At 39.6% G+C, this 23084-nt stretch overlaps 3 protein-coding genes across 11 annotated transcripts; 1 reads left to right on the top strand and 2 right to left on the bottom strand.

The window, feature by feature from the left end:
- Window positions 1-207: 207 nt before the first annotated feature.
- LOC135673499 (probable LRR receptor-like serine/threonine-protein kinase At1g63430) lies at window positions 208-9292 on the top strand. The gene is made up of 14 exons (XM_065182511.1): window positions 208-922; window positions 1000-1110; window positions 1291-1432; window positions 1575-1646; window positions 1747-1890; window positions 1987-2115; window positions 3879-3995; window positions 4076-4144; window positions 5024-5262; window positions 5364-5569; window positions 5645-5777; window positions 5869-6026; window positions 7611-7826; window positions 8895-9292. Exons 2-14 carry the CDS (start codon window positions 1017-1019, stop codon window positions 9138-9140), a joined length of 1965 nt encoding a protein of 654 aa, XP_065038583.1. The 5' UTR covers window positions 208-922; window positions 1000-1016; the 3' UTR covers window positions 9141-9292.
- Window positions 9293-11591: 2299 nt separating this feature from the next.
- On the bottom strand, window positions 11592-15785 carry LOC135673500 (serine racemase-like). Of its 9 annotated transcripts, none has more exons than XM_065182513.1 (9): window positions 15626-15772; window positions 15454-15543; window positions 15288-15378; window positions 15002-15183; window positions 14820-14906; window positions 14479-14709; window positions 13202-13275; window positions 12924-13110; window positions 11592-12011 (listed from the first exon to the last, which is right to left on the bottom strand). In XM_065182513.1, exons 4-9 carry the CDS (start codon window positions 15175-15177, stop codon window positions 11765-11767), a joined length of 1002 nt encoding a protein of 333 aa, XP_065038585.1. In that variant the 5' UTR covers window positions 15178-15183; window positions 15288-15378; window positions 15454-15543; window positions 15626-15772; the 3' UTR covers window positions 11592-11764. The 9 variants fall into 9 exon arrangements, with proteins under 9 accessions (XP_065038585.1, XP_065038589.1, XP_065038590.1 ...); XM_065182517.1 differs by having other exon boundaries at window positions 15288-15369; XM_065182518.1 differs by having other exon boundaries at window positions 15288-15358.
- Window positions 15786-16831: 1046 nt separating this feature from the next.
- Window positions 16832-18484, bottom strand: LOC135674947 (putative cis-zeatin O-glucosyltransferase). Its single transcript, XM_065185211.1, has one exon. The coding sequence runs from the start codon at window positions 18406-18408 to the stop codon at window positions 16993-16995; it is 1416 nt and encodes a 471-aa protein (XP_065041283.1). The 5' UTR covers window positions 18409-18484; the 3' UTR covers window positions 16832-16992.
- Between the last annotated feature and the right edge of the window lie 4600 nt (window positions 18485-23084).

Below are 23084 nucleotides of genomic sequence, written 5' to 3'. Positions count from 1 at the left end.
GGGTATTTACTCATTCATAAGATATGATCAGTTGAATCAGAGCATTGAAGGCACTTAATTACCATATAATGACTCCAACAGTAGGTTTCTTCTTGTTGTTCCATCAAGCTAACAGTCTGAGGCCTGAGTTGTCTCTAATGGTCATTGATGTGTCTGGCAAGGAAACAAGCAAGAGACTGCTCATGGTTCTTCCAAGCCATGAGAAGCTTCAGCCTTCGAGCAAGAGGTTTCAGTAAAGCTGATATGGTGAAGACAGTGGTCACTACAATCGCTACCTACCAAGTTCATCTACAATCTCCTTCAGGACACAGACAACACTTACTAGGTGACACAACAGATGTTTGAGATCATTGTGCAGCGACGCAAAATACCTACACAGAATCCAAGGAGTGAACAAGAGCCTAGATATAAGCATGGCATCGTGTTTTCTCAGTCATTCTTCTTCTCATGCTATTGCATATGATGGAATGCTTGCTATCCAAGAAGTTATGACCTTAATCAGTATACAGTGTCCGTCAAAGAAGAGCTTCAACATCAGTGGATGATACTACATGTGAAGAAGGAAATGTAACTCAACAGGATCCACCAGAGAATCTCAGAGCCAACGATAGCCAAGACATGGATCTTCCATGGCAGGTCTTTCTGAGCACTTCTTGAATGTGTTTGACCCGAGGCTGGTCTTTGCTCTCCCCCAGCAAGGTTTAATCTTTCTTGGGACCAGCAAAACATTCGACAGTCCAGAGTCACACTCCCTTCCTCCCATATATCTTTATCTTGCACTTTCGCTTCCCTACCAACTCCCCCCCTCACGCAGGTCTTCTCTTTTTACCTCTTCCACCATCTACTTTTCTTGAAGAAATGTCTCGTCTCATGTGTCGCTCCTCTCGCACCGGAGTTCCTCTCCTCTCTGGTTTCATCTGAGGTGCTAGTCCCCTCTTCATTGTCTCTTTTTGTTCTCTCCTGACAAGGTTCAGGTGTTGATCTTTCGGAGATTTTAAGGTTGACGGCAACAAAATATGGTGAGATTGGTTGGGTATCGAGAGCTGCTTCCTTTTCTTGCTTTCGCATCGGGGTTTCTCTTCCTGCCTACGGGGTCGTTTGCTGATGAGGGTACGCTCCTTTGTTTACCCTTCTTTTGTGCTTTTAGGCGGAGCTTTTGTATTGGTGTGTCTCGATTTGCTTGAAGATTTGCAATTGGGGTTCGGAAATATGGCATCAAAATCCAATCTTGAGAAGAATTTTTGAGGTTGGAAATTCCTTTGCTAATGGAGTTCTTGGAAACCTTTACAGTTACTGCTCTCGAAGCTTTCAGGAAAGCCATATATGAAGACCCCCTCTCGAGGTTGTCTGACTGGAATCCCCACGATCTAAATCCTTGCAACTGGACTGGCATCAAATGCTCAAGCCCTCCTCAGAATATTGTGATTTCCATGTAAGAAGTACCAGGAAGTCAGAATCAAATTCAGCAGCAAAACTTGTACTTTTGCAAGCGTATATGCACTTGATAAGTCTTCAATCATTCGGTGTCTTTAAACCTTGCCTATTGTAGTGTCAATTTTGACCTGGATTTGCAGAAACCTCTCCTCTTCGTCTTTGAAAGGATTTCTAGCTCCGCAGCTTGGCTCGCTGCAATGGTTGCAAGAATTGTATGTGTTTCCTTTTGCTACTTACTTTTGTCTGGAAACAATACATTCGGGAATTATGCAAAATTTTGATGGCTACCTGTGATTTCTCGCCCTTGTGCAGAGTTTTGGATAACAACTTGCTTATGGGAACCATACCATATCAACTAAGCACATTAACAAACCTTATTATGTTGAATTTGAGTGTAAATGAACTCTCAGGACCCATTCCTCCAGAAATTGGAAATTTGACCAGCATTACAAAAATGTATGAAGTAAATTCTCTGCAAAAATTTAGTCTGACTACTACATTTATACTATTTCCTTATTTCTCTAATTTATTCTGGTGTTGTATCATGTATAGAGATCTTCATTCTAATAGATTGAATGGTTATATACCCCCGGAGCTCGGAGATTTGACTAAACTATTTGAGTTGCGGTTAGATAGGAACAAGCTCAGTGGAGTTATTCCTGCGAGCAATGTTTCAAACATGTAAGTGATGAATTCTTGTACTATATTTTGAGATATTTTATGAAATGTTGCATTTTGAGATCCGCAGCTCAGTTTCAAGCGTAGGTGTTCCTCCCATTGCCATTTGCTTGGTCTTTTAATTTAAAGAATGAAGCTCTATATATTGCCATTTAAATACATAATTAAGAATGTAAAGAAGATGTATTTATTTGAATCATAGTTCTCATAAAATATTATATTTTTCAGGATATGATATCATGGCCTAGACTAAATAAAACTAGTGACCTATTAGTTTGTATATTATAGGCGTAAAATCCTGTAGCTAAAATTCTCAATTTCTGTTTATTTGCAATAGACCTCTTACGTACAAAATCATCTCATCAAGAACTACCTGTGTGGGAATACTGGATACACAATCTCTCTTACTTAAAAGTCCTGACATTCTCAGACCCAAAACAGTACAAAATACCTTACATGCAGCATATGAAGTCCACAGTCCAATGATGGCTCCATCTAATCTTTTCCATATTGAATTGAAAATGATTTCTGATGGGTATATAAGACTGGATGTGTTTGTTTCTAATAAAATTTTGGTCCATGTGGTCAAAAGCCGATTATATTGTATTGCTATGTCGATGAGACCATCAAGTTGGTTTGTGAGAATTGGTATTAGAGAAAACCTAGTACTACAGGTATAGTGAAATTGTCCAAGTAAGAACTACTCTTGGACGGTACAAGAAGCATATATCAACATGGAGTTTTGAGTCACTATTGGACGGTGCAAGAGGCACATAATATTGTAGAGTTACCACTTCACCATGAGCTTCACATGTTGCCTACTAGGTTATAATTTTGGATTGTGTTTCATATTAATGTGCATATGAAGCCTTTGGGTGGGGGTGACTATGATGCCCCAGTAAGCCCATAATGAAAATTGATGATGGTCTGGATTAGTACAAAGGGATGGATATGAAGCTGGTTGTGAGACTTTTTCTAGAGAATGACATGTTTATAAGCCTTAATAGCTTAATACTCATAATTGAACAAAACGAATATGTTAAGTAACAATGAACCTTAAACTTTCTTCTAAAAGATTTTCACCCAAAATAAATGAAAAGGAAAGCTTGAAATTTTGTGATAATTGCAGCATCGAAAGTTTAAGCAGAGGACATGAGTTGCTAATTGCATTATGATGAGGGGAATGTTATGCAAATGAAGGGAGTGATGGCATCATGACTACAAGATATTGACGGTATTTGGAACTGACAAAGTGGCTTTGATTGGTAGACTGATTGACTGTCTAAACACAGAATAGTCAAGGCTACATAAATCTTTAATTATAGATGAAAGAAATACATTATACTAGTTTGGAATTACAACAGACTACAACCAAAATTTTACTGTTAGCAAGATTTCACTTTCTGTATTACTAGCCTGTACTAACCACAATGGCACGGTGTCTGCCATTGGTACAATGCCAAATTTCAAATAATTGTTTGCTTATATATCCAAAATCTTGACATGTTAAAAGTATGACCTTAATTAAATGAGATATAATCTATGTGATATAATAAGAAAATGTAGCTTGTCTCATTTTCCTAGAGGCATGATACCTACATTTTTCATTTCAACAAACATTTTTTGACTGTTCAGAGTTCAGAGTTCTTTTGGTTTTGAACCTTGGATTAATGTGAAGCTCAGTTTTTTAATTGGATTCCAGCTGATGTCTCATTCATTTATATTTGGAAAAATTTTGATGGCTACTTGATAACTTCTTTGTTTAGGCTTGCTTCTCAGGAAAAGGGCTCAGGTTTATGCCAATTAACTCACTTAGGAGTTGGAGATTTCTCATACAACTTTTTGGTCGGCAAAATTCCCTCTTGCCTGGACTATCTTCCAAGGTCCACAGTCATGGATTATCAGTTATTTCCTTCAAATTATTTATGTCAACTTGATCTGTTCTTTTCTATTCTTTCTGCAGATCAAATTTTCAAGGAAATTGCTTTGATGTTGATGGCTCTGTCTTTCAGCGATCTGCTCAACAATGTAGGTTTTAAATTTTAGACCCTTCGACTGAAAAAAAGTTTCCATGGAGGTGAACATAACCACTTTGGGGACAAAACAGTTACTAAAAGTTCTTCCGTAAAATTCCATACAAGATAAAGCATGATTTAGAGTAAACTGAAAAGAAAATCTTGATGAGAAACTTATTAATGTTTGCTCTATAACAAAGTTATGCAGCATGCTCATTACCTTTCTTATCCTCGCTCTACATATAGTATTTTATACAAAATCTACCTAGATCAATGCCAGATGTTTTTTTTTTTTTAACTTTATTGTTCTTTTGTTTATTTCTTATAATTTTATTGCCAACATCTTTCTTGCACAACTCATTTTATGTTTTAGAATGCCTGTGCATGAGGCCCTGATCAGCCAGTAACAGGTTCTTGGCCAGTACTCTTTTTCCATTTCAATCTCTTGAAATGCATATGATAGTGATGTCCTTCTATCTTCTTTTCCAAAAGAAATGCATCTCAAGTAGACACGACTTTAAAATTTTAACTCGTCTTGGATACTTAAATTTCCTGAATTAAAACCATAACATTTATAGAATTTGGCACTAGAATTAATATACTGACCTAATAAGTTGGAGCCTCAGATCACTAGAATTTGTCTTTGTCATTTCCTAAATGGTTTTTACACCTAAATGGACTGTGTCTGTGTCTGTCAATTTTGGCACTAGAATTTGCTCATCGTTTAGTCATTTCCTAAATGGTTTTTTACACCTAACATGCTAGACTATGTGTCTTTGTGTGTCAGCATGCAAATTTCTGCATCTCGAGTATTTTGATAAGTTCCTAACCAGTCAATAGCTCTGTTGTGACAAAATGCGTTTAGTTGATGAATTGCTGTTTTTCATATTAGGTAGCTCAGTGAATATCCTGGACTCAGACGGAGATTCTAAAAGGAATTACCCTGAGAGGCTTAAGCACAAGAAACCTTCACAACCGTTTTGGCTTCTGATTCTGGAAATTGCTACTGGAGTTCTTGTTCTTGTTTTCCTGATTACATGCATGGCCACTGCCTGTAACAGATGCAAAAGAAAATCTTATCTTCTCTCATGGAGAAAAATCCCAAGTTGGAATGACCACACAGCATTATCAATTGGTTAGAATCTGTGTTCTACTTGTTCAGTGTTGTTATTCTTTGTTATTTGCATTGAGATAAAATGAATATACCATGATGGTGGATGATATTTGTTTATGCAGATCCTGACTTGTTGAAAAATGTTTTGAGAATAAGCTACCAAGAAATTGAGGCAGCTTGTGAGGATTTTAGTAACGTAATTGGATCTTCTCTGTATAATCTAGTTTACAAAGGCACTATGAAGAATGGGCCTGAAATCGCTGTAATATCACTTTGTATTTCAGGAGACCAGTGGACTAGCTCTCATGAGCTTTACTTTGAAACTGAGGTATATTCTAACAAAGGAAAGCTTTGAACTCCAGAATGTAAAGTAATTATTCTGAATTACCATTGTATTCTTCAGGTTGCAACTCAGTCTAAAATAATTCATGAGAACACAGCGAAATTTCTTGGTTACTGCCAAGAAGGTGACCCATTTTCTAGAATGCTCGTCTTTGAATATGCATCAAATGGAACACTGTATGAGCATATTCATTGTGAGTTGAGAAGATCAACTTAATTATATTTCCTAGATTCATTACCTTAACATGATTTGGATGTTAAATATATACTTTTGTTTCTCCTTAGATGGTGATGGGTGCCAGTTATCTTGGCTCAGACGCACAAAAATTGCCATTGGTATTGCTCGTGGACTAAGATATTTACATACCGAACTTCAGCCTCCATTCACAATAGCAGAATTAACTTCCAGTACAGTATACCTCACTGAAGATTTTTCTCCTAAGGTATTTATCATTTTTTAATTTTTTTTTAAAAATTACTAGTTAATAATACACGAGTTTTCAAAGAGAAAAGTGAAATATCTTAAATTTTGAAATACGGATTTTTGTCAGATTTTAATCTGAGATTCTGACATGATGCATCTATATAATGGGCTGGAATCAAGTTGCCATTTTAGTTGTTGCCTGAATTAGATAAATTTTATTTATATATAAATAGATGTATGTTTTTTAACTGATCAATTAAGTTACATATCCACTCTCTTAACAAATAAGTTGCTGTTTCATTGGGTTTATGTGGATAGTTGATACCCTCAAGTACTCCTGTATACCTTTTTGGGCAATGGATCTTTCAGTAAATTCACTGTCTTTGAAACTTGTAGGATTTGACTCTTACCAGTGTAGCAGTGTAATGAGAACATTTTTGGATAGACTGGTAAACGTTATACTCATGGTTTGCAATACCATACCGTATCACTTGGTATGGGCGGTATGTATTGGTTCGATAGAGGACTGTTACAAGCGGTACATGTTAGTATACTATGTGTCGGTCTGCTCGGTACAGCTCGGTACGTATTATACTGATAGCTGATCAGTATACCGACATGGTACGATATTCGGAACCTTGGTTATACCCACCTTTAACATGTGCATGAATTGTATTAATACTCTTCACTGTGGTAGGCATTTAGAAACTTCATTAGTTCTACAATAACAAAAGCTGCTGAGTGTACAAAAAGAGTCCTTGCATCAACTTGAACAAGTTTTGGAGTTTGACTCTGAAGCAGTTATTCTCCACAAACTTTCGTAGGATGGTAGAAACCTAACTTATTTTTTGCTCTAATTGCTGAGGCCACTCAGTGAAGATCCAGGCATCATATTGTATTGTTTTCCTTTTCCCTTCTTCTCTCACTTGTGCATGTTGTTTTTCTTACCATATAACTCAAGTGATTCAACCATGCTGACCACAATATGTCGTAATTATAATTATGGTGTTCTAATGAAACCATCCCATGCTGGTCTGAGAGTGTTTGGTGGATGAGGTGGAACTTAGTTGTGAGAAGACAAATATATTGAATTAGTAATCTACTCAGTACTGCTTTTGAACTTGATTCTTAAAATTGATTTACATTGAAAATCAATTTCTTATGATCCCTGTTACTTTGACTTGGCTTACAGCTGACTCAACCACATGTTGTTGAAATGTTGTGTTCTGTTTACAGTGTTAGATACAAGAAATTTGATGTCAAGCTGTTGCCAAAGCTTAGGGATAGTAGTGGCAACAATTTGTGCATTTTGATACTAGATTCAGATTTTTGTGATTGACCATGATAATTTCTTTTTTAATTGAATTGAAAGATTGTCCTTGTTATGTAAATATAGGGACTCAGATAATCCATCACTGATTCTATCTTTACAAGTGTGGTACATCTGTACTCTGATAGCTGGTTCGACCACAAAAATTTCTGCTACTTGTCAGATGGTTTAAGAATCATCGAACATGTTTGACTTCCCTCATCACATATGGGCATATAGGTTATTGTTGGATGAATTTATTAAGCTAGCTAACTTTTCTCTTTGCACGTGCAGTTGGTTGATTTTGAGAGATGGAAGAACATTTTCTTGAAATCAAGAACGCATTCTGGATATGTCACGAGTGGAGGTTCACTAAATGGCTCTGTGGATTCTCTTAAAAGCCAGTTTTTGGATGTCCAGGGGAATATATATGCGTTTGGGGTAATTTTACTAGAATTAATAAGTGGAAGACCAGCATACTGCAAAGAAAGAGGTTCCTTGTTGGATTGGGTAAGGAGAATATGCTGGTGTCTCATGCAACAATCATGAATCAATTGTTTTCATGGAACCGACATGGCTTGATCCTTTTTTGCAGGAAAAGAAAACACTTGAAAAAACATCTAAAATTTTCATTTGAACTGAATGCTTATTTATCTGATAGCAAAAGCATTTAACTGAAAAGTTCAAATGCATCTGGTGCATTTGACGCTTTAAAAAGCATCGAATGCAATATAGTCAGTTATCAACTGTGATTGCACATAGGCTATGTTCACTTCACTGCATCCATGATTACACAAGCATGCAAATAGAAAGGAATGAATAAAAAAATAGGAATATAAATGAAAGGAACGATCATACTGGCTTGAGAATTCAATATTTGGTCACTCGGTTCATATTTCTGAATTTGACATGTGCAACAGTTCCCTGGGGACTTTGTCAAATGGAAGTGGTCCAAGTCAGAACCATGAATGCTTGATAAAGATATTGCAAAAATAATTAATCTATATGTTGGCTCTTTGCTAATGTGCAAAACCTTTATCTTCAACACTTTATCATTCAAATTAGACTAGATTTTGCCATGGTCAAATGATCAATTGCTTACCAACTTCATGTATAGCATATTAGTGCATATCACTGTGGTCTGATTTTAACACTTGTGGACAATATGAGATCTGGAACTTGCCACATAGACTAACAGTGTTAACACAGTAGCTGACATGTTGGAGTTATGTCCACGAGTGTCATTCTTTCTTTTAGTTATGTTCTTTAGCTTCTAATACTTGATGCTTGGATCTGGTTAGCAGCATCTAAAAAATAGAATTTGTAAAATCATGTTCACTAAAAATGTTGACATTTCTTTATTTGATTGTATATACCCTCCACTCTAGTCTATTGCTCTCTTGATTCTTAAGCTAGTATTTTGTCGTGTTTAATAGCCTCCCAGGTCTTTCAGCACTGTTAATTCTGGATAACTAAGGGCATATTGTCTACATAATACTATTGTGTTTTCTTTCTTCATCTGGTTTGTGTAATGAGCTATAAAGAAGCTAATATGCAGTATTGTCCCTTGTTCTGTAGGCTATGAAGTACTTAGACAATCCAGAAGAAAGAGGCAAGCTAGTAGACCCTCAGCTCAAAAAGGTCAAGCCTGAAGACCTGGCGATAATATGCAATGTGATAAGTCTTTGCCTTGAACCCGAACCATCAAAGAGGCCATCGATGCAGATAATAGCTGCTCTGTTGGAAGATGGTATCGACGTCACGGTTACTGCCATGCTCAAGGAATATCCTTTGGCATGGGCAGAGCTCGCAGTAGCATCATAGTTTGGAGGCAATCTTACTGTACAGTTGAAGTTTAAATGAGAAAATAACCTTTTTATACAAAATTTTCTTGTAGGACTTTTTTTCCTTTATCAGTTGATCTGTGACAGTGATTGAATAGAGATTGAAAACAGAAAAGGAGAACAGTTATTTCATATCAGAAGTTTCATGCATTTATTGCTTGATGGTGTGCCTATTGTGGTTTAATGCACATCATTTGTAAAAGCCATGAATATGTGGTCATGAGATTTTTCATGTCATTTGCCTGCTTTCGTTCTCTGCTAATTTAGATTAAATAAGCAATATTAGGCAACTATCACAGACCTCATTGCTAGTTAATTTGGCAAGTTCTACATGATTGTCTTGGCTTTTCCAATATCATATTTTAACTATTTAATCCATGCCAAATTTGACATTGGAGTGCAATGCATACACTCGTGACATGCCATGATAGTTCTTTTTTCTGTTTTCTGTACTTGACAGTGATTTCTGATATAAGAAGCCAGCATCAGATGTTGACCATCTCAACCAATAGTATCATCTTCTTTTATCTGTCATTACTTTCATAGAAGATGCCTTCTGCTAAATTTTTACTAAAATGATGCAGATTTGTTTTATCTACATGCAGTCATCATACTTTTCTGTCAGTAGCAGCTCATCATGCATCCTTTGCTGAACTTATGTTCTTGTATATGTGAAAGAATATTACTAAATCTTGCAGGTTTGTTGTCTTGTGTCTAATGAGATATCAACACAGTAAGCCAGTGAATGAGAACACCTAAGCAAACTGTAACATGTTTGCATCTAAGCAGTCCAACATTCACTTTCTCATCTGGAAAGAAAAAAAAATCAACTTTATTTATTTATTTATTTTATCAGAATAGTAGTTTGTGTCATCACAAAAATCAGAGCTATGATAATTAGTAAGAATAAGAGATGTTTAGAAAAGATAAAGATCATTCCTGTATATTTCTCTGTTGAAATCAGGCAGTTGGAACATACTGTGGTTTTCATTAGCTTCCTCCATGAGTTTGATATGACAGCCCAAAAAGCTTCTCCAGTTGGATCTTCATTATTGTAATCCATTGAATCCAGCAGTTTCAGGGTTCTTGTATCCAGCTGCAGCATCTTCATATGTAGATCAGTCCCCTCATCACAAGTTGGCAGAGGTGAAGGATCGAGGTCTCGTTCCAGAGCTCCATGTGCAGCATGCAAGCAACTACGCAGGCGCTGCTCCGATGACTGCATCTTTATCCCTTACTTCCCATCAACAGAGCCAGAGAAGTTTGCTGCAGTGCACAGGATCTTTGGAGAGAGCAATGCCAGCAAATTGCTGCAGGTGCTCCTCTCTTGTGTCTTCCTTTTCTAGTACTATTCTTCAACCTGGAAACTGGTCATCTGATCTTTTCTCTTGAACTGGCCTGTTTTGAGAAGGATATCCCACCTGAACTCGGGGAAGATGCTGTCATCAGCATGGTTTATGAAGCAAATGCAAGGCTCAGAGATCCTGTCTATGGCTGTGTGGCTTCTGTTGCTGCTCTTCAACTGCATGCTTCTCAATTGCAACAGGAGTTAGCCAGTGCTCTTAACACAACATCAAACCAATTATCTGAACTGCTGTCATTTTTGTCTTACATGAACACTTCATGTAGCTGACTTAATTCATGTGTATTACATCTTTTATATGAATAATATGTTTAGCAGCAGTTGCTTATTTTTGGGCACGTAATCTGTTAAATGCTCATAAACCATATTGCTGTTCGATGAAGAGGTCTGAGTTTTAATGAAACTGAGTTGATTTGTTCTTCTGGTAATCTAGCTGATGATGCATGAAGAAGATTACTGTTAATACCAAAGAGAAGATATCATCCCAGTTTCAGACAAGTATATCTTTATTAACCAAGTCAAAACATGCACACTAAATGCAGATTTAGTAAGCATCTTCTACACAGGCTTTGACCTTTCACAATACATTTAATTCTGATGATTAATACTGACAGTGTCATGTCACAATAAGCATATGAACTACATGAACAAGTTGGAGCCTCTGACTGCATGATCAAGTTATTGACTCTTGTGAGCTCCAAACTATCTACACTAGTAGAAAATTTTGAATGTCAGCTACGGTACACATAATTAGTTTGGTCTTTTGCATTGGATTACCTAAAGGGGTCATCACATCTTTCATCAGGATAGGATATCTATTGTCTACATATGCAAAAATTCATATATATGTTAGTGGTTTTCATATTGGGTCTTCTAAATTTAAGTTTAGCAAATAAGGACAAAGACTTATAGATGCATCAGTGTAGTTAATCGTCATCATTGGACAGTTAGGATAATGACAATGAAACCCATATTAACATTAATATCCCCTTTAAAATTCTAAGGAACTTGGAGATCAAAAAATTGGTCAAGTGGCACGCAGGCTAGCATTAGTGAAAGTAGCATACATGCACACAAAGAGCCATATTCATATATTTCTAGTAAAAGATTTGGTTGCTCTCAAAGATTGAAACAACGCCCTAAAATGTTAACAAGCATGAGCTTTTATACGTTTGAAGTCATTAGTATGCTCATCAAACATGTTGCCAATCAGATAACACAATGAACACACGTAGTAACATTCATTTTCCAAAAGACTTCCAAAGCACACCAAGATCAATGTTTCCTCCGGAAAGAATGATACCGATGTTGTTGCTATCCTTCCAAGCAGCACTTTGTTGAAACTGATCCGAGAGAACAGCAGCAAGCCCGATGGCCCCACTGGGTTCCACAGCCACTTTGAGAATCTCGTAACACATTCTCATGGCTTCGATGATCGCTTCATCGTCCACAGTGATGATATCATCCACTAAATCCCTAACCACTGGCCTGAAAAAAGTCACTGTGCCTTTTAACATTTGAAGAAACCTGTTAGGAAGAAACTAGGGTTCGGCACTAATCCATATGGCGGACAAGAAATAAAACCTATTCACTTTTTGAGATACCACAGACATTGATATGCTTCGAGCACAAATTCATGGTAAGTAAACAGATATATGCTTAGCTGTATTTGCATTGGGGGGATGAAAAAGGAACCAATAGCTTTGTTTCCTAGGCATTATGCTGAAAGGGATTGTCAGAAATTGTTGCAACCAGAGTGATTAATTAAGAAAGACAGTTCAGGAATGACATGCATGTTCGTTTGCTGTTTCTTACACCTGTTAACTATACTTTGCGCAGAAATAGCAAAAAAATGTCTATGCATCTTCCATAATATGTGCTAGGACACCAGTTACCTATTGATGGTCAAGTTGTAAGTATCAATTTGTAGCACAATAACCTGCAGAATTAAATATTTGTTTATAGGATGATTAAACTAACAGCAATATTGAGTTTGCAACATCAAACTTCAAAGATACTCAAAGATAGTGCATTGCAGGTTGAGAACTTATTAATGCAAACTATCGGGTTTTGGCATATGTACTGTTGTCTATTATAGATGTGATTGATCTTTCTTTCTTTTTGTCATTTGATAGATAGGGAAGGGCAATAGAATAATTACAAACAGATACATATTAACCGTAAATACAGAGGAAATGTATGTAGAGAGAGTAATAATCATGTTGTATTCAACATTTACAGTCAATTCCACTGCAATTTATTGATCAAGGATCTAATTAGGAAAATAATTGTAATCTTGGAATGGTTTTATGACAAAAAATATTATCAGATCTGCAAACAAATCAAAGTCATGCTTTTTCACTAAACATATAAAACAATTCTTGTGCGTAATAGTAATACCATGTCAGATCTCCTAGAAAAGCACAGAGGCCATCAGCTATGGTTTTGGTCTCAGGTAATCTGAGAATCTGCCCTGCTGCCTTGGACTGAGCTGCATCATCAGCGCCCCTTGGTTCAGCAGCCAAAATCCGAATAGAAGGATTGATGGCTTTTGCAGCCAAAGTCACACCAGATATCAAACCACCACCTATATCCAAGTCCAATGAGGATGAATATGTTAGGGGAAAACAAAATCATTGATTAAAGATGGTATGAGGCTTCAAGACACAAGCTCAAACCACTTATTGGTACTACTATGGTGTCAATTTCAGGGATTTGCTCCAAAAGCTCCAGTGAGATGGTACCCTGCCCACTGCCAAAACATTTAAAACCACTTATGATGAAGTATTTGAACCATTGCAAAGTAAAATACAGAGACCAAAATAGAGCTGCTGAGAACTTTTTCTTTTTTCAAGTGAAGAGTGATAGATATGTCAATTCAAGTTTGAGTGTAAAAAAGTTTAGGAACCCAAGCATAGTTTCATCTAATTCCACACAGTGAAGGAGTTTGATGATTAGGGCGCGTCACAAAGAGATGGCGACATGACTAAATTCTGAGTCCATTGAATTACGAGATCATGGTACTTACTGACACAATCAACAAAAAAAAAAAAGGACTCCAATTTGTTACCATTTTGGGTTTCACAAACTAAAAATGAAAGTTAAGAAAGCTCCTAAGGCTAAACTGATTATATTATAAATAAAAATAGAATAATGGGTCTATAAAGAAACAACAAGCTCTTCAAGCTCAATAATTTCTGATGCATGTGCTCCCAAGAATACAGGGAAAGAGTGATGAGTGTCGAGGGCTGAAAATGGGCACAAAGGAAGAAAAGTTGGAAAGCTTTGACCTTCCCCCCAATAAGGGAGAAACAGAGGAAGGCAGAGACAAAATATTCAATTTTTCTGCATTGACCATATGATTGACACATGAAAATTTTGACAGTTAATAACATAATTATATTCTTCATGTTCTACAGAACGGCCACAAAAGAGGATGATATTCCCTCCCCTTCACCGGAAGTGTCCTACTGGTTGTAGCTTAACTATTTCTTTCGACAGGGTCAAAATTACAGATTTCTCCAGCTTAAAGTTGCTTCGAGCGAGACAAAGAAGAGGAGAAAAATAAACAATAGATGAAAAAACATACTGAGGAATATCAGCTTAAGCATAGACATTCTGACCAGAATAAATATAGAGTTTTAATATATGGATGACATAACCTTGCTGAAGTTGACAAAGCTGTCACATTGGTTTTCAAGAAAGAACTATTAATACCAAAAATATATGAATATGAAATCTTGTTTCTCTGGAAGCCCCTAGTAAATCCATGCATTTGAGATTTCAGGGATCATAATGAACATGAAATCAATTTCAGGGAGCATAAAATGATCAAAATACGATTATGTTGAGTTAGTCATAATCTTAACTGTATAGGTCATGGAGATATACTTAAATATATGAAATTAAACCTCCAGCAAAAGTTTTCTGAGTCAAACAAAGTGCAATACGATACCTTATGATGTACTTATCATTGAATGGATGAACCATAATTGCGCCAGTTTCTTGCTGAACTTTTTTAGCAACATTCTCTCTTGATTGAAATGTGGGTTCGCTCCAGATGACTTGCCCACCGTAGCGCTTGACATTTTCAATCTTGCATCGTGGAGCATTTTCTGGTATTACTATATATGCAGGGATTCCACGTAGCTTTGCAGCCAAAGACACAGCTGCAGCATGGTTACCACTATAACAGAAGATATTAAATATACTCCTATCCAAGAGAACAACAATGCAACAAAAGAGCAACAGAAGAAAAAAAGAGCATTCATATTGAAAAGTGTAATGGAAAAAAACCTGCTGTGTGTGACTACTCCTTTAGCAGCTTGATCATTGGAAAGAGAGAATATAGCATTTGAAGCACCTCTAATCTTAAATGCTCCTCTAAAATTAGAGTGGTAAAGCTATCAACGATGACATTGACTTCTCACAAACATGTCAAGATGCAAATAATTGTTAAATTCAAGAGAGCTTCTTACCCTTTTTGAAAGCATTCACACTTGAAATACAATTGTTTCCGAGCAATAGAATTCAAGGATTTTGATGTAAGGACTGGAGTTTCATGAATGTATGGACTGATTCGGAGTTTTGCCTCTTTTATGGAGGTAATATCAGCAGCATAACCCTGACTTTGTAGTTGGTTTCCACTGTCCATTATACCCTATCAATATATTATATAGTTAGAAAAGACCAAACAGAGGTTTCAAGCAGTTGCATTTATCAGCCTAGTTAGTCGGTAACAGAGAAATCTTTGAGAATTTGTACTATTTAGTGGAGGCCAAGCCGCTTCCCAGAGATAACCCTTCTAGTTGGACAGTGTTAAACAAGCAATGTCGCTGTTATTGTACTACTCCCACTAGAGCAAACAGCTAATCAAACAGTGAACAGTGGCAAAGAAATAGAAAGGAAACTAGTGAATGATGTTTTCCACCTAACCGATCTGACAGAAACCACAGCTCTTCTCACATTCACAACGACACCGGCGCCACCACCGGTGCAGGCATTTCCACAAGCAACTTGTCTACCAAATGCCAGAGCAGTTAACAGATCAAGAATCGCTAGAGAAAGAGAAAATCCATAACAGACGGATCGACATGAACGACCTTGAGCAAACCAAGATGGGTTGGCGTCACCCCGACGCGAGCTCCGAACTCCCGCGGCCCGCGTGCACGCGAAGTAGGAGGGTGTTCGCTTGCGCCCCAATTTAATTTAGTTGAACTGAAGTTACTGATTTGGTGAACCGTCGCACTCCATTTAGCTATCCTACTCCACGGGTGTATATATATATATATATATATATATATATATATATATATATATCCTGTGTGTAGGAATACATATACCGTAAATTTGAGAAGCAAAAGCCATGCGAGGCCATGATCGGGTTTCCCGGTAATTTTACATATGCTCACATAAATGGACCGACGTTAACAGTGATACACTCCGCTCTAAAGAGGTGTTGAGAATGCTTCAACGGTTCTACTCTCCGTGGAGAAATATTCGAACATGTCTCAATGATTGTTTCGGTAGGAAACAACGATACTATCCCACACAATATTCCCAACATACTGTAATCATGAACAATCAATTTGTAGTGTAAATCTCATTATTAAGAGAGAGAGAGAGAGAGAGTAAGAAAACGATAAAACAAAATATAATTAAAATAAAAAAATTTTAATAAAAAAAATTAAAGTAGTATTAAATAAGAGGTAAGACTTAAAATACTTACAAAATATTTTCAAATATATACTACTTTGCTTCATGAACTATAATCCTATTTATAGGACCCAGTGCGAAAGAAAATCTTGCATCAATTCATTGCTTTTTATGAATAAAATTTCAAACTTACGGATTTGAAGTTTTACCGTAATCATCCTCGATAAGCTTTAAAATTTATTTTAAAGTATAAAGTAAGTTTACTTTAAAGTTATCGTTATTGTAATTCTTGAAAGGATTGTTTGATGTATAGCTTGTTGAATGAATAATAATATTTTTAAGTTTTTTTTTTAATTCTCTCTCATTTCTTTAACTAGATTTGTATATTCATTCTCTATTAAGTTCAAAAAATTCTAAGATTTAAATAATCTTCATCTTGATACTTCAAAATTTATAATATTTATCGGAGAAAATGAGAATAATGGGTTGAGATATAAAATTACTGTTGAAAGTTATATTGCATATCACAAATATTAAGGACGGAGAAGTAAGGAAACAATAAAAATAGAATACTATAATGTAATTAAAAGAGAATACTTTTAATTAAGAAATCCGAAGTGATATTAAATAAGAGGTAAGATTTAGAACACTACTTTGCTTCATAAATTATTATCTTATTTATATGACCCAGTAATAATTAGGTCTCCTCATCCAATCACTTAGACATAGTAGCTGTCTAATAACTTCTAAATCATGGTTACTTACAACATACTTAAAACATGACAACTGTTTATCTAGATAATTACCAACAGCATCATCTGGTAATGTGCGCAACAAAGGCATCGAACTCGGCACGCGATGCTCCTCCCTCGGCGGCCGCCGCTCGAACAGCTTCGCCCAGAACCCTTGCTCGTGCTCTTGTCGCTCTCCCTTCCTCGTAAACCATCACCCTCTTAATAGCTTCCTCGATGTCTGACCTCCCAACCACCTCGTCGCCGCGAGGAGTCCACTCCCGGACCGTGACGCCCACCTTCAGGTGCTCCGTCACTAGCGCGGCGTTCGTCGGCTGGTCAGAGTGCATGGGCCATGCGATCATGGGCACGCCCATGCACAGGCTCTCCATGCACGAGTTCCACCCGCAGTGGCTCATGAACGCCCCCATCGACGGGTGGGCTAGAATCTCCAGCTGCGGCGCCCATCCTCGAACCACCATCCCCGTTCCTTCCACCTTATGTTCCAACTCCGGAGGCAGCTTCATCCGTCGGGGATTCCCGTTATCCTCCGCGGTGAAGATGTCTGCCCTGTCGGCGTCTCTGAGCACCCAGATGAAGCGTTGCCCGCTGCGCAACAGTCCGTTCGCCAGCTCCTTCACCTGCTCTTCGGACATCGACGTCGTCGTCCCGAACGAGACGTAAACGACCGAGGCCGGCGCTTGCTTGTCTAGCCAGTCCAAGCACTCGTGTGGCTGTCGAAGGCCGCCTCCGTTGAGGAGGAGTGCCATCGGACTCAGGGGCCCGACAGTGAAAAGCTTCCTGTCACGGTGCTCGGGTTCCCGAGCGAAAAGGTCGATGAACACGCCTTCGATCGGTCGGCACGTATTGAACAGTGTCCCGGCGCCGGCGGTGGCCTCTGCCAATTGGCGCCTCGCGAAGACGCCGAATTCTTCAGTCATGATACCGTCCAAGGGAGGGAGTGACAAGCCTCCATTTCTCAGCTCGTCAGCGACCGACGGGAGACAGAATACCAGTTGGAACAGAGCCGGAACGCAATGGAAGGTGTAGGACTCCACGTTGTGGAGAGCGGCAGCCTCAGCGGCAACGAAGGAGGAGAGGGAATCGTGCACGACGACGACGCGGTGGGAGGAGGTTGAGAGGGAGCGGAGGAGGGTGGACAACGGGGTGCGCAGGTGCTCGAAGACGTCGAACATGGGTTGGAAGTGGGCGGGAAACTTGGTGGAAGCAGAGTTGAGGTCGGGAGGTGGGCTGGGGAAAGCAGGGATGGGGAGCTCGTGGAAACGGATCTGGGAAACAGAGCCGGAGCCCCAGGCGGGATGGAGCCTGGACTTGGCCTGACGGATGTGGGTGGGGGACGTGGCGTAGTGGACCGAGACACCGGGGCGGCCGCAGAGGAGGAGGGAGAGGTGGAGGAGCTGCGCCAGGTGGCTCTGCGCCGGGATGGGGACGACCACCACCGCCACGTCGTGAGCTTGCTCATGGCTTCCTCGTTCCATCGCTGCAAATGGAACAAGATCTTCCGTGGACTGTAGGTTGGAACTACTGAAGAGACTCGAGATAGAATAGAAGTATGGCTATGAAGTCTAAATAAAGTGTATGAATTCTATCAAATTTTCGTCAAGGTAAATGAATTAATTCATAATTCTCAGGAATTACTTCCTTCTTGCAAATGGGAAGCTGTCTGCATCTTCAATTGTCATCATCCGTTCATGAATGCTTAGCAGATAACCTGAACTCATCCGTCACGCCTTGGATCATTTCAGTGTCACGTCCAGCGATGGCACCATCAAAAAAACGATATCTTGTACTCTTGCTTGCGACATCTTACAATAATTATAAAATTATTATGCAATAATTATAAAATTATTGTGTAATAATTATCATATTAGTGTATTGAGGATAGTAATTATGATAAAAACTCGTTTGACGTCAGATGACGCCTCACGTCTCGATCGACGCGATAACACCTAATCAAACGGACCAGAATGCTAGTCGAGGCGCATTAAGGCCTGCTCAGGCTCGGTTCTTCACACCACGCCAACACCAATGTCAGACACTACCAGCCTGTCCCCTGCAAGCGGGCACATCAGGAAATAGTAAACTTCCCTATAAATACCCTCGTATTCGGAACGAAAAGAGGGGGCGAGAGGGGAAAACACACGCAAAAGACCTCTTCACATCATCTGACTTGATCGTCGGAGGGGTCGGGCCGAGCACCCCGACTCGACCTTTGTGCAAGTACGAAGTCGAAGGTCCCCACCGGACGCGTAGGCGAGGAGTTCCTGCCCGGAGGGAACGGCGACCCCGTCCCGATCGAACACCGCAACCGGTCGCCTCGACAGTCTCGGGGACCGCCCAGGGAGATCCCCGTCATCCGGATCCGAATCGAGCCGCGTCGACCCCAAAGCCACGGCTCAAGGTTGTTTACCGCAACATCTTGCTTACGATATCTTGCCTAACACAATTTGGTCCATATAGTGTAGCTCATTCAGTGTCTTCTTCACTGATTACTACATAGCCCTTTTGACCTTTTATGTGGCTTACGCATTTTTAAATATCTTAAATAAACTATATATACATAGACTATTAAAATATTATTTTTTTGAAACTAATAAAAAAAATTTCTCAAAGAGATCCTCTTTGATTGCTAAAACTTAATGGAACATGCCTTAGGTCCTAACATGCCTCTTGTAACACCATCAAAACATAATGCTTTGATGAAATTATCACTTCAAAGGGGTTTTGAGATCTCTATAATTACAACACAATCATAAATTCCAAATACAAATGCACAAATAGAATTGAAAATTTTTATTCACAAGGTGAGTGGCCAAACATGAATCTAGCCGACTACTCATGAACTTAGTTTTTCTCTATCTAAATTTTAGTTCGATTAATTACAATGTTCTAATTTTGAAGTCAAATTAAATATCTAGATTAAAGGATATATGATATGTTATCATTCTCATTTAACAATAACTAAAAAACAAAATTTACTCTACTAAATCAAAATATTATTGCCAAGGAATTTGATAGGAGAAAAATGATGATACAAGTATAGCACTTCTGATTTAACTGCTAGTAGGCCATCACGTAGAATCAACACGGGAGCTCGCACTGTCCCCTCACGTGGGAAGTCGCACAAGATGGTTATTGAAATACGACTATCAGACCCAACCTCTCAATTTTCCCTTGATCATACCATCAGACCTCTCAACTTTCCCCTGATCACGAGTCTCCAGTGCTATGTCGACCTTAGCCATGATTTCGAAGGGGGTCATATGATTAATCGTAGGGAGTATTAATTCTTGACGACATAAACTAACTTTTCAGGCACTTGACGTTGATCCTCATCTCATGTCCGTTTTGGATATGCCCCTACCATGATAAACGACACGCCTCTGGATGTACTTCTCTAATGTTGCATTCATTAGCTTTCAATGTAAATGAACTCCCGATGGTATGAAAAGCTAAAGAGAGGGGAATAAGCAACTAGCCACCCTTTGCCGACAAATCGGGTATAACAATCGAACCCTGAAACTAGTCGGGGGAAGGAGAAAAACCATAGAAAAATCTCCTGAGCCCTTTTAGACCCCCTCTGACTTAATCGTCGGAGGGGTCAAGTCGGAAAGTCCCCCAACATTGACCAAATGTGTAAGAATCTAGCACATCTAGGGAACATCTTGGGACGACGCAAAGTATCACCTGTTTAGGACAAGGTACACCTCAGGATGACTCTAAACTTTTTTTAGTAGACGAACCACACCCTGTAAGTACCGCGAGCAGATCACTGCGAGCCAACAAAGTCTTGGGAGTATACTTGTGCTAGTCATAGGTGCCCAGCAAGCCAATCACGTGAGTGATGGCACGTGTGACTTGATACAGAATCTTTTTGCTTATTATATTTTGGCATATATCACTTTATAACTATTGCATAAATGCATATATATATATATTGTGATGTCCTTAGATTTGTGCAATGGGAATCGGATCGTGATGAGATCACGATAATGAGATCGATTCACCTTTAAACACATATCCTAAATAATCCCGGTCATAGGTTACTCGAGAGGGACATCGTGATAACCGGATAGACTGGTGTGCTGTATACCCGTCCATATGATGGATGCAGCTGGTCTCATAGCTGCTCGTGTAGGGACACTAGGGATACAGTGCAGGCGCTCATTGGAGAATGAGTTCACTGATTGATCCGCTTACGGAATGCTGGATGGTTGATGATGCCTTATTGTCAGACAGCGATTCCGTAGTCCTAGTGGTGTATCTGGTCCTTAGACTTGAGACACCAAGGATGTCCTGTATGAGTGCTCCACTCTTTGATACCAGACTTATAGGTTTGGCTGTCCCAGATCTAGTACAGCTGGTCATTGGGAGTGGTAGTCGACCTTACGAGGGCTATTGAGTGTCGACAGAGGATCATCCACTCTCGGCGTCATGAGAGGAATATCTCATGTGTTCTTGCTCAGACAAATCCCTGGCCAGGGTCATTCGGGTTGAGAGAGAAAGAGTTCTCCGGGAGAATCCGATTAGAGCGAGACTTGAGTAGAAACCGTATGGGTCTGACAGCACCATGCTCGATATACGGTCTCTGGGATATTAGATGGATGAGGGACTATAGGTACATGGTAACTGAGGACAGACAGGTCCAATGGATTGGATTCCCCTGTATCGTTTGGGGACTACGGCGTAGTGGCCTAGTACGTCCGTAGTCGATGAGTCGAGTGAATTATTACAGAGATAATAATTCACTGAGTTAGAAGGAGTTCTAACAGGTATGACTCACGACCAGCTCGATATTGGGCCTAGAGAGTCACACACATATGGTAGGCATTGCGATGAGTAGAGGTTCGGATATGAGATATCCGATGGAGCTCTTGTCTTATTGGATGCAGATCCAATACCCACTAGGGAAGGACCCATTAGGGTTTGACACGGGATCTCTATAAATAGGAGAAATTCACAACCTCATAGGCTAGAGTCTTTGCTTGCCCTTCCTATTCTCCTCTCCCTCTCCACCTCAGAGTAGGCCTGGAGTTTTGAGGAGCGTCGTCGCAACCCTGCTGTGTGGATCACCGCTAGAGAGGAGGACGCTTGACCTCCTTCACCCTCTCCTAAGGATCTGCAAGGAAACATGGATATACGATCTCCATAGGTAACACAATCTCTATACGCAGTTTTGTGTTTTGCGGATTTTTTGCGCACCAATCTTCGCACGACGACGAACATCTTTTTGGGAATCGGGGATTTTTGTTTTCTTGTTCTTCCGCTGCACATATGATGTCGCCCCCCATGATTTCCCAACAGTGGTATCAGAGCCAGGTTGTTCGTGCGAATGATTGGTTTTGAACTGCGTGTGTTGTGTTTAGGAAGAATTTTGACGTCAAAATCGTTGACGCAAAAGCGAGGAAGGGCAGCAACAGTTGCTGCCCTCGATCTGCATGCCTGCAGCCACCTGCAGTGGCAGCCGCAGCCGCAGCCAGGCAGCACAGCGCCGGCGCATGCGCAAGCGCTGTGCTTGCAGCAGCCGGCCGGCGGTCTGCTTGCAGCAGGCTTGCTGTTGGCGGGGTTGGCAGCCCACGGGCAGAGGCGCCGTAGTGTCACGGACAAACTTCTAAACAAGGTGTTTGATGTAATGCTTATGTCCGTGTCGTTTGGCATGTTCATGCCTTGTACAGAATGTAAAGGGGCAGCCGAAGGCTTATAAGTCCCATTTTAGTTGGGTTGGTGGCCTCTTTAGGCTTGTAAATAAAGGTTGTGTCATGTAGACACGTGCGAGAGCTTTTCGGTATGTAATGGACCATTTTACCCTTTGTTGTGCCACTGTTCAGAGCTTGTAAAGTCTGTTTGTAATTTGCTTTGTCTATGAAGTGTTTTTCGGACATGTTTGCTTGTGGATCCCGTTTGAGGCGTTCTCTTTAACCCGTTCTCTCTTTTGTTGGTCCTAAGGGACAATGGGAGGCTTCGGGGAGGCTGACCTTTGCGGACGGACGCGCAAGGGTGCCGCACGACTTAGGCAAAACCAGCTAAGTCCGTGTCATATGGTATCAGAGCGGGACAAGCACTCATAGAAACACTTGACATGCAAACGTGGGGGACCTAGCGGGGCTGCGTTGAGGGCAGTCAGCACATGCGCGACCGTTTGAGGGAAAACGGG

Source organism: Musa acuminata, chromosome BXJ1-5, assembly GCF_036884655.1.
Source record: "Musa acuminata AAA Group cultivar baxijiao chromosome BXJ1-5, Cavendish_Baxijiao_AAA, whole genome shotgun sequence".
Taxonomy (NCBI): Eukaryota; Viridiplantae; Streptophyta; class Magnoliopsida; order Zingiberales; family Musaceae; genus Musa; species Musa acuminata.
This window is presented reverse-complemented; position numbering and strand designations above follow the sequence as displayed.

Bases quoted from the DNA above. Each gene is read 5' to 3' on its own strand.
- LOC135673499 (XM_065182511.1), top strand. From the start codon at position 1,017: ATGGTGAGATTGGTTGGGTATCGAGAGCTGCTTCCTTTTCTTGCTTTC. The intron at 1,433-1,574 runs GTAAGAAGTACC...CTGGATTTGCAG, and splicing joins CAGAATATTGTGATTTCCAT to AAACCTCTCCTCTTCGTCTT. The intron at 1,891-1,986 runs GTATGAAGTAAA...TATCATGTATAG, and splicing joins TTGACCAGCATTACAAAAAT to AGATCTTCATTCTAATAGAT.
- LOC135673500 (XM_065182512.1), bottom strand. From the start codon at position 15,177: ATGGACAGTGGAAACCAACTACAAAGTCAGGGTTATGCTGCTGATATT. The intron at 14,710-14,819 runs GTTTTTTTCCAT...CTTCTGTTATAG, and splicing joins GGAGTAGTCACACACAGCAG to TGGTAACCATGCTGCAGCTG. The intron at 13,276-14,478 runs GTATCGTATTGC...ATGTTTTGGCAG, and splicing joins AATGATAAGTACATCATAAG to TGGGCAGGGTACCATCTCAC.
- LOC135674947 (XM_065185211.1), bottom strand. From the start codon at position 18,408: ATGGAACGAGGAAGCCATGAGCAAGCTCACGACGTGGCGGTGGTGGTC.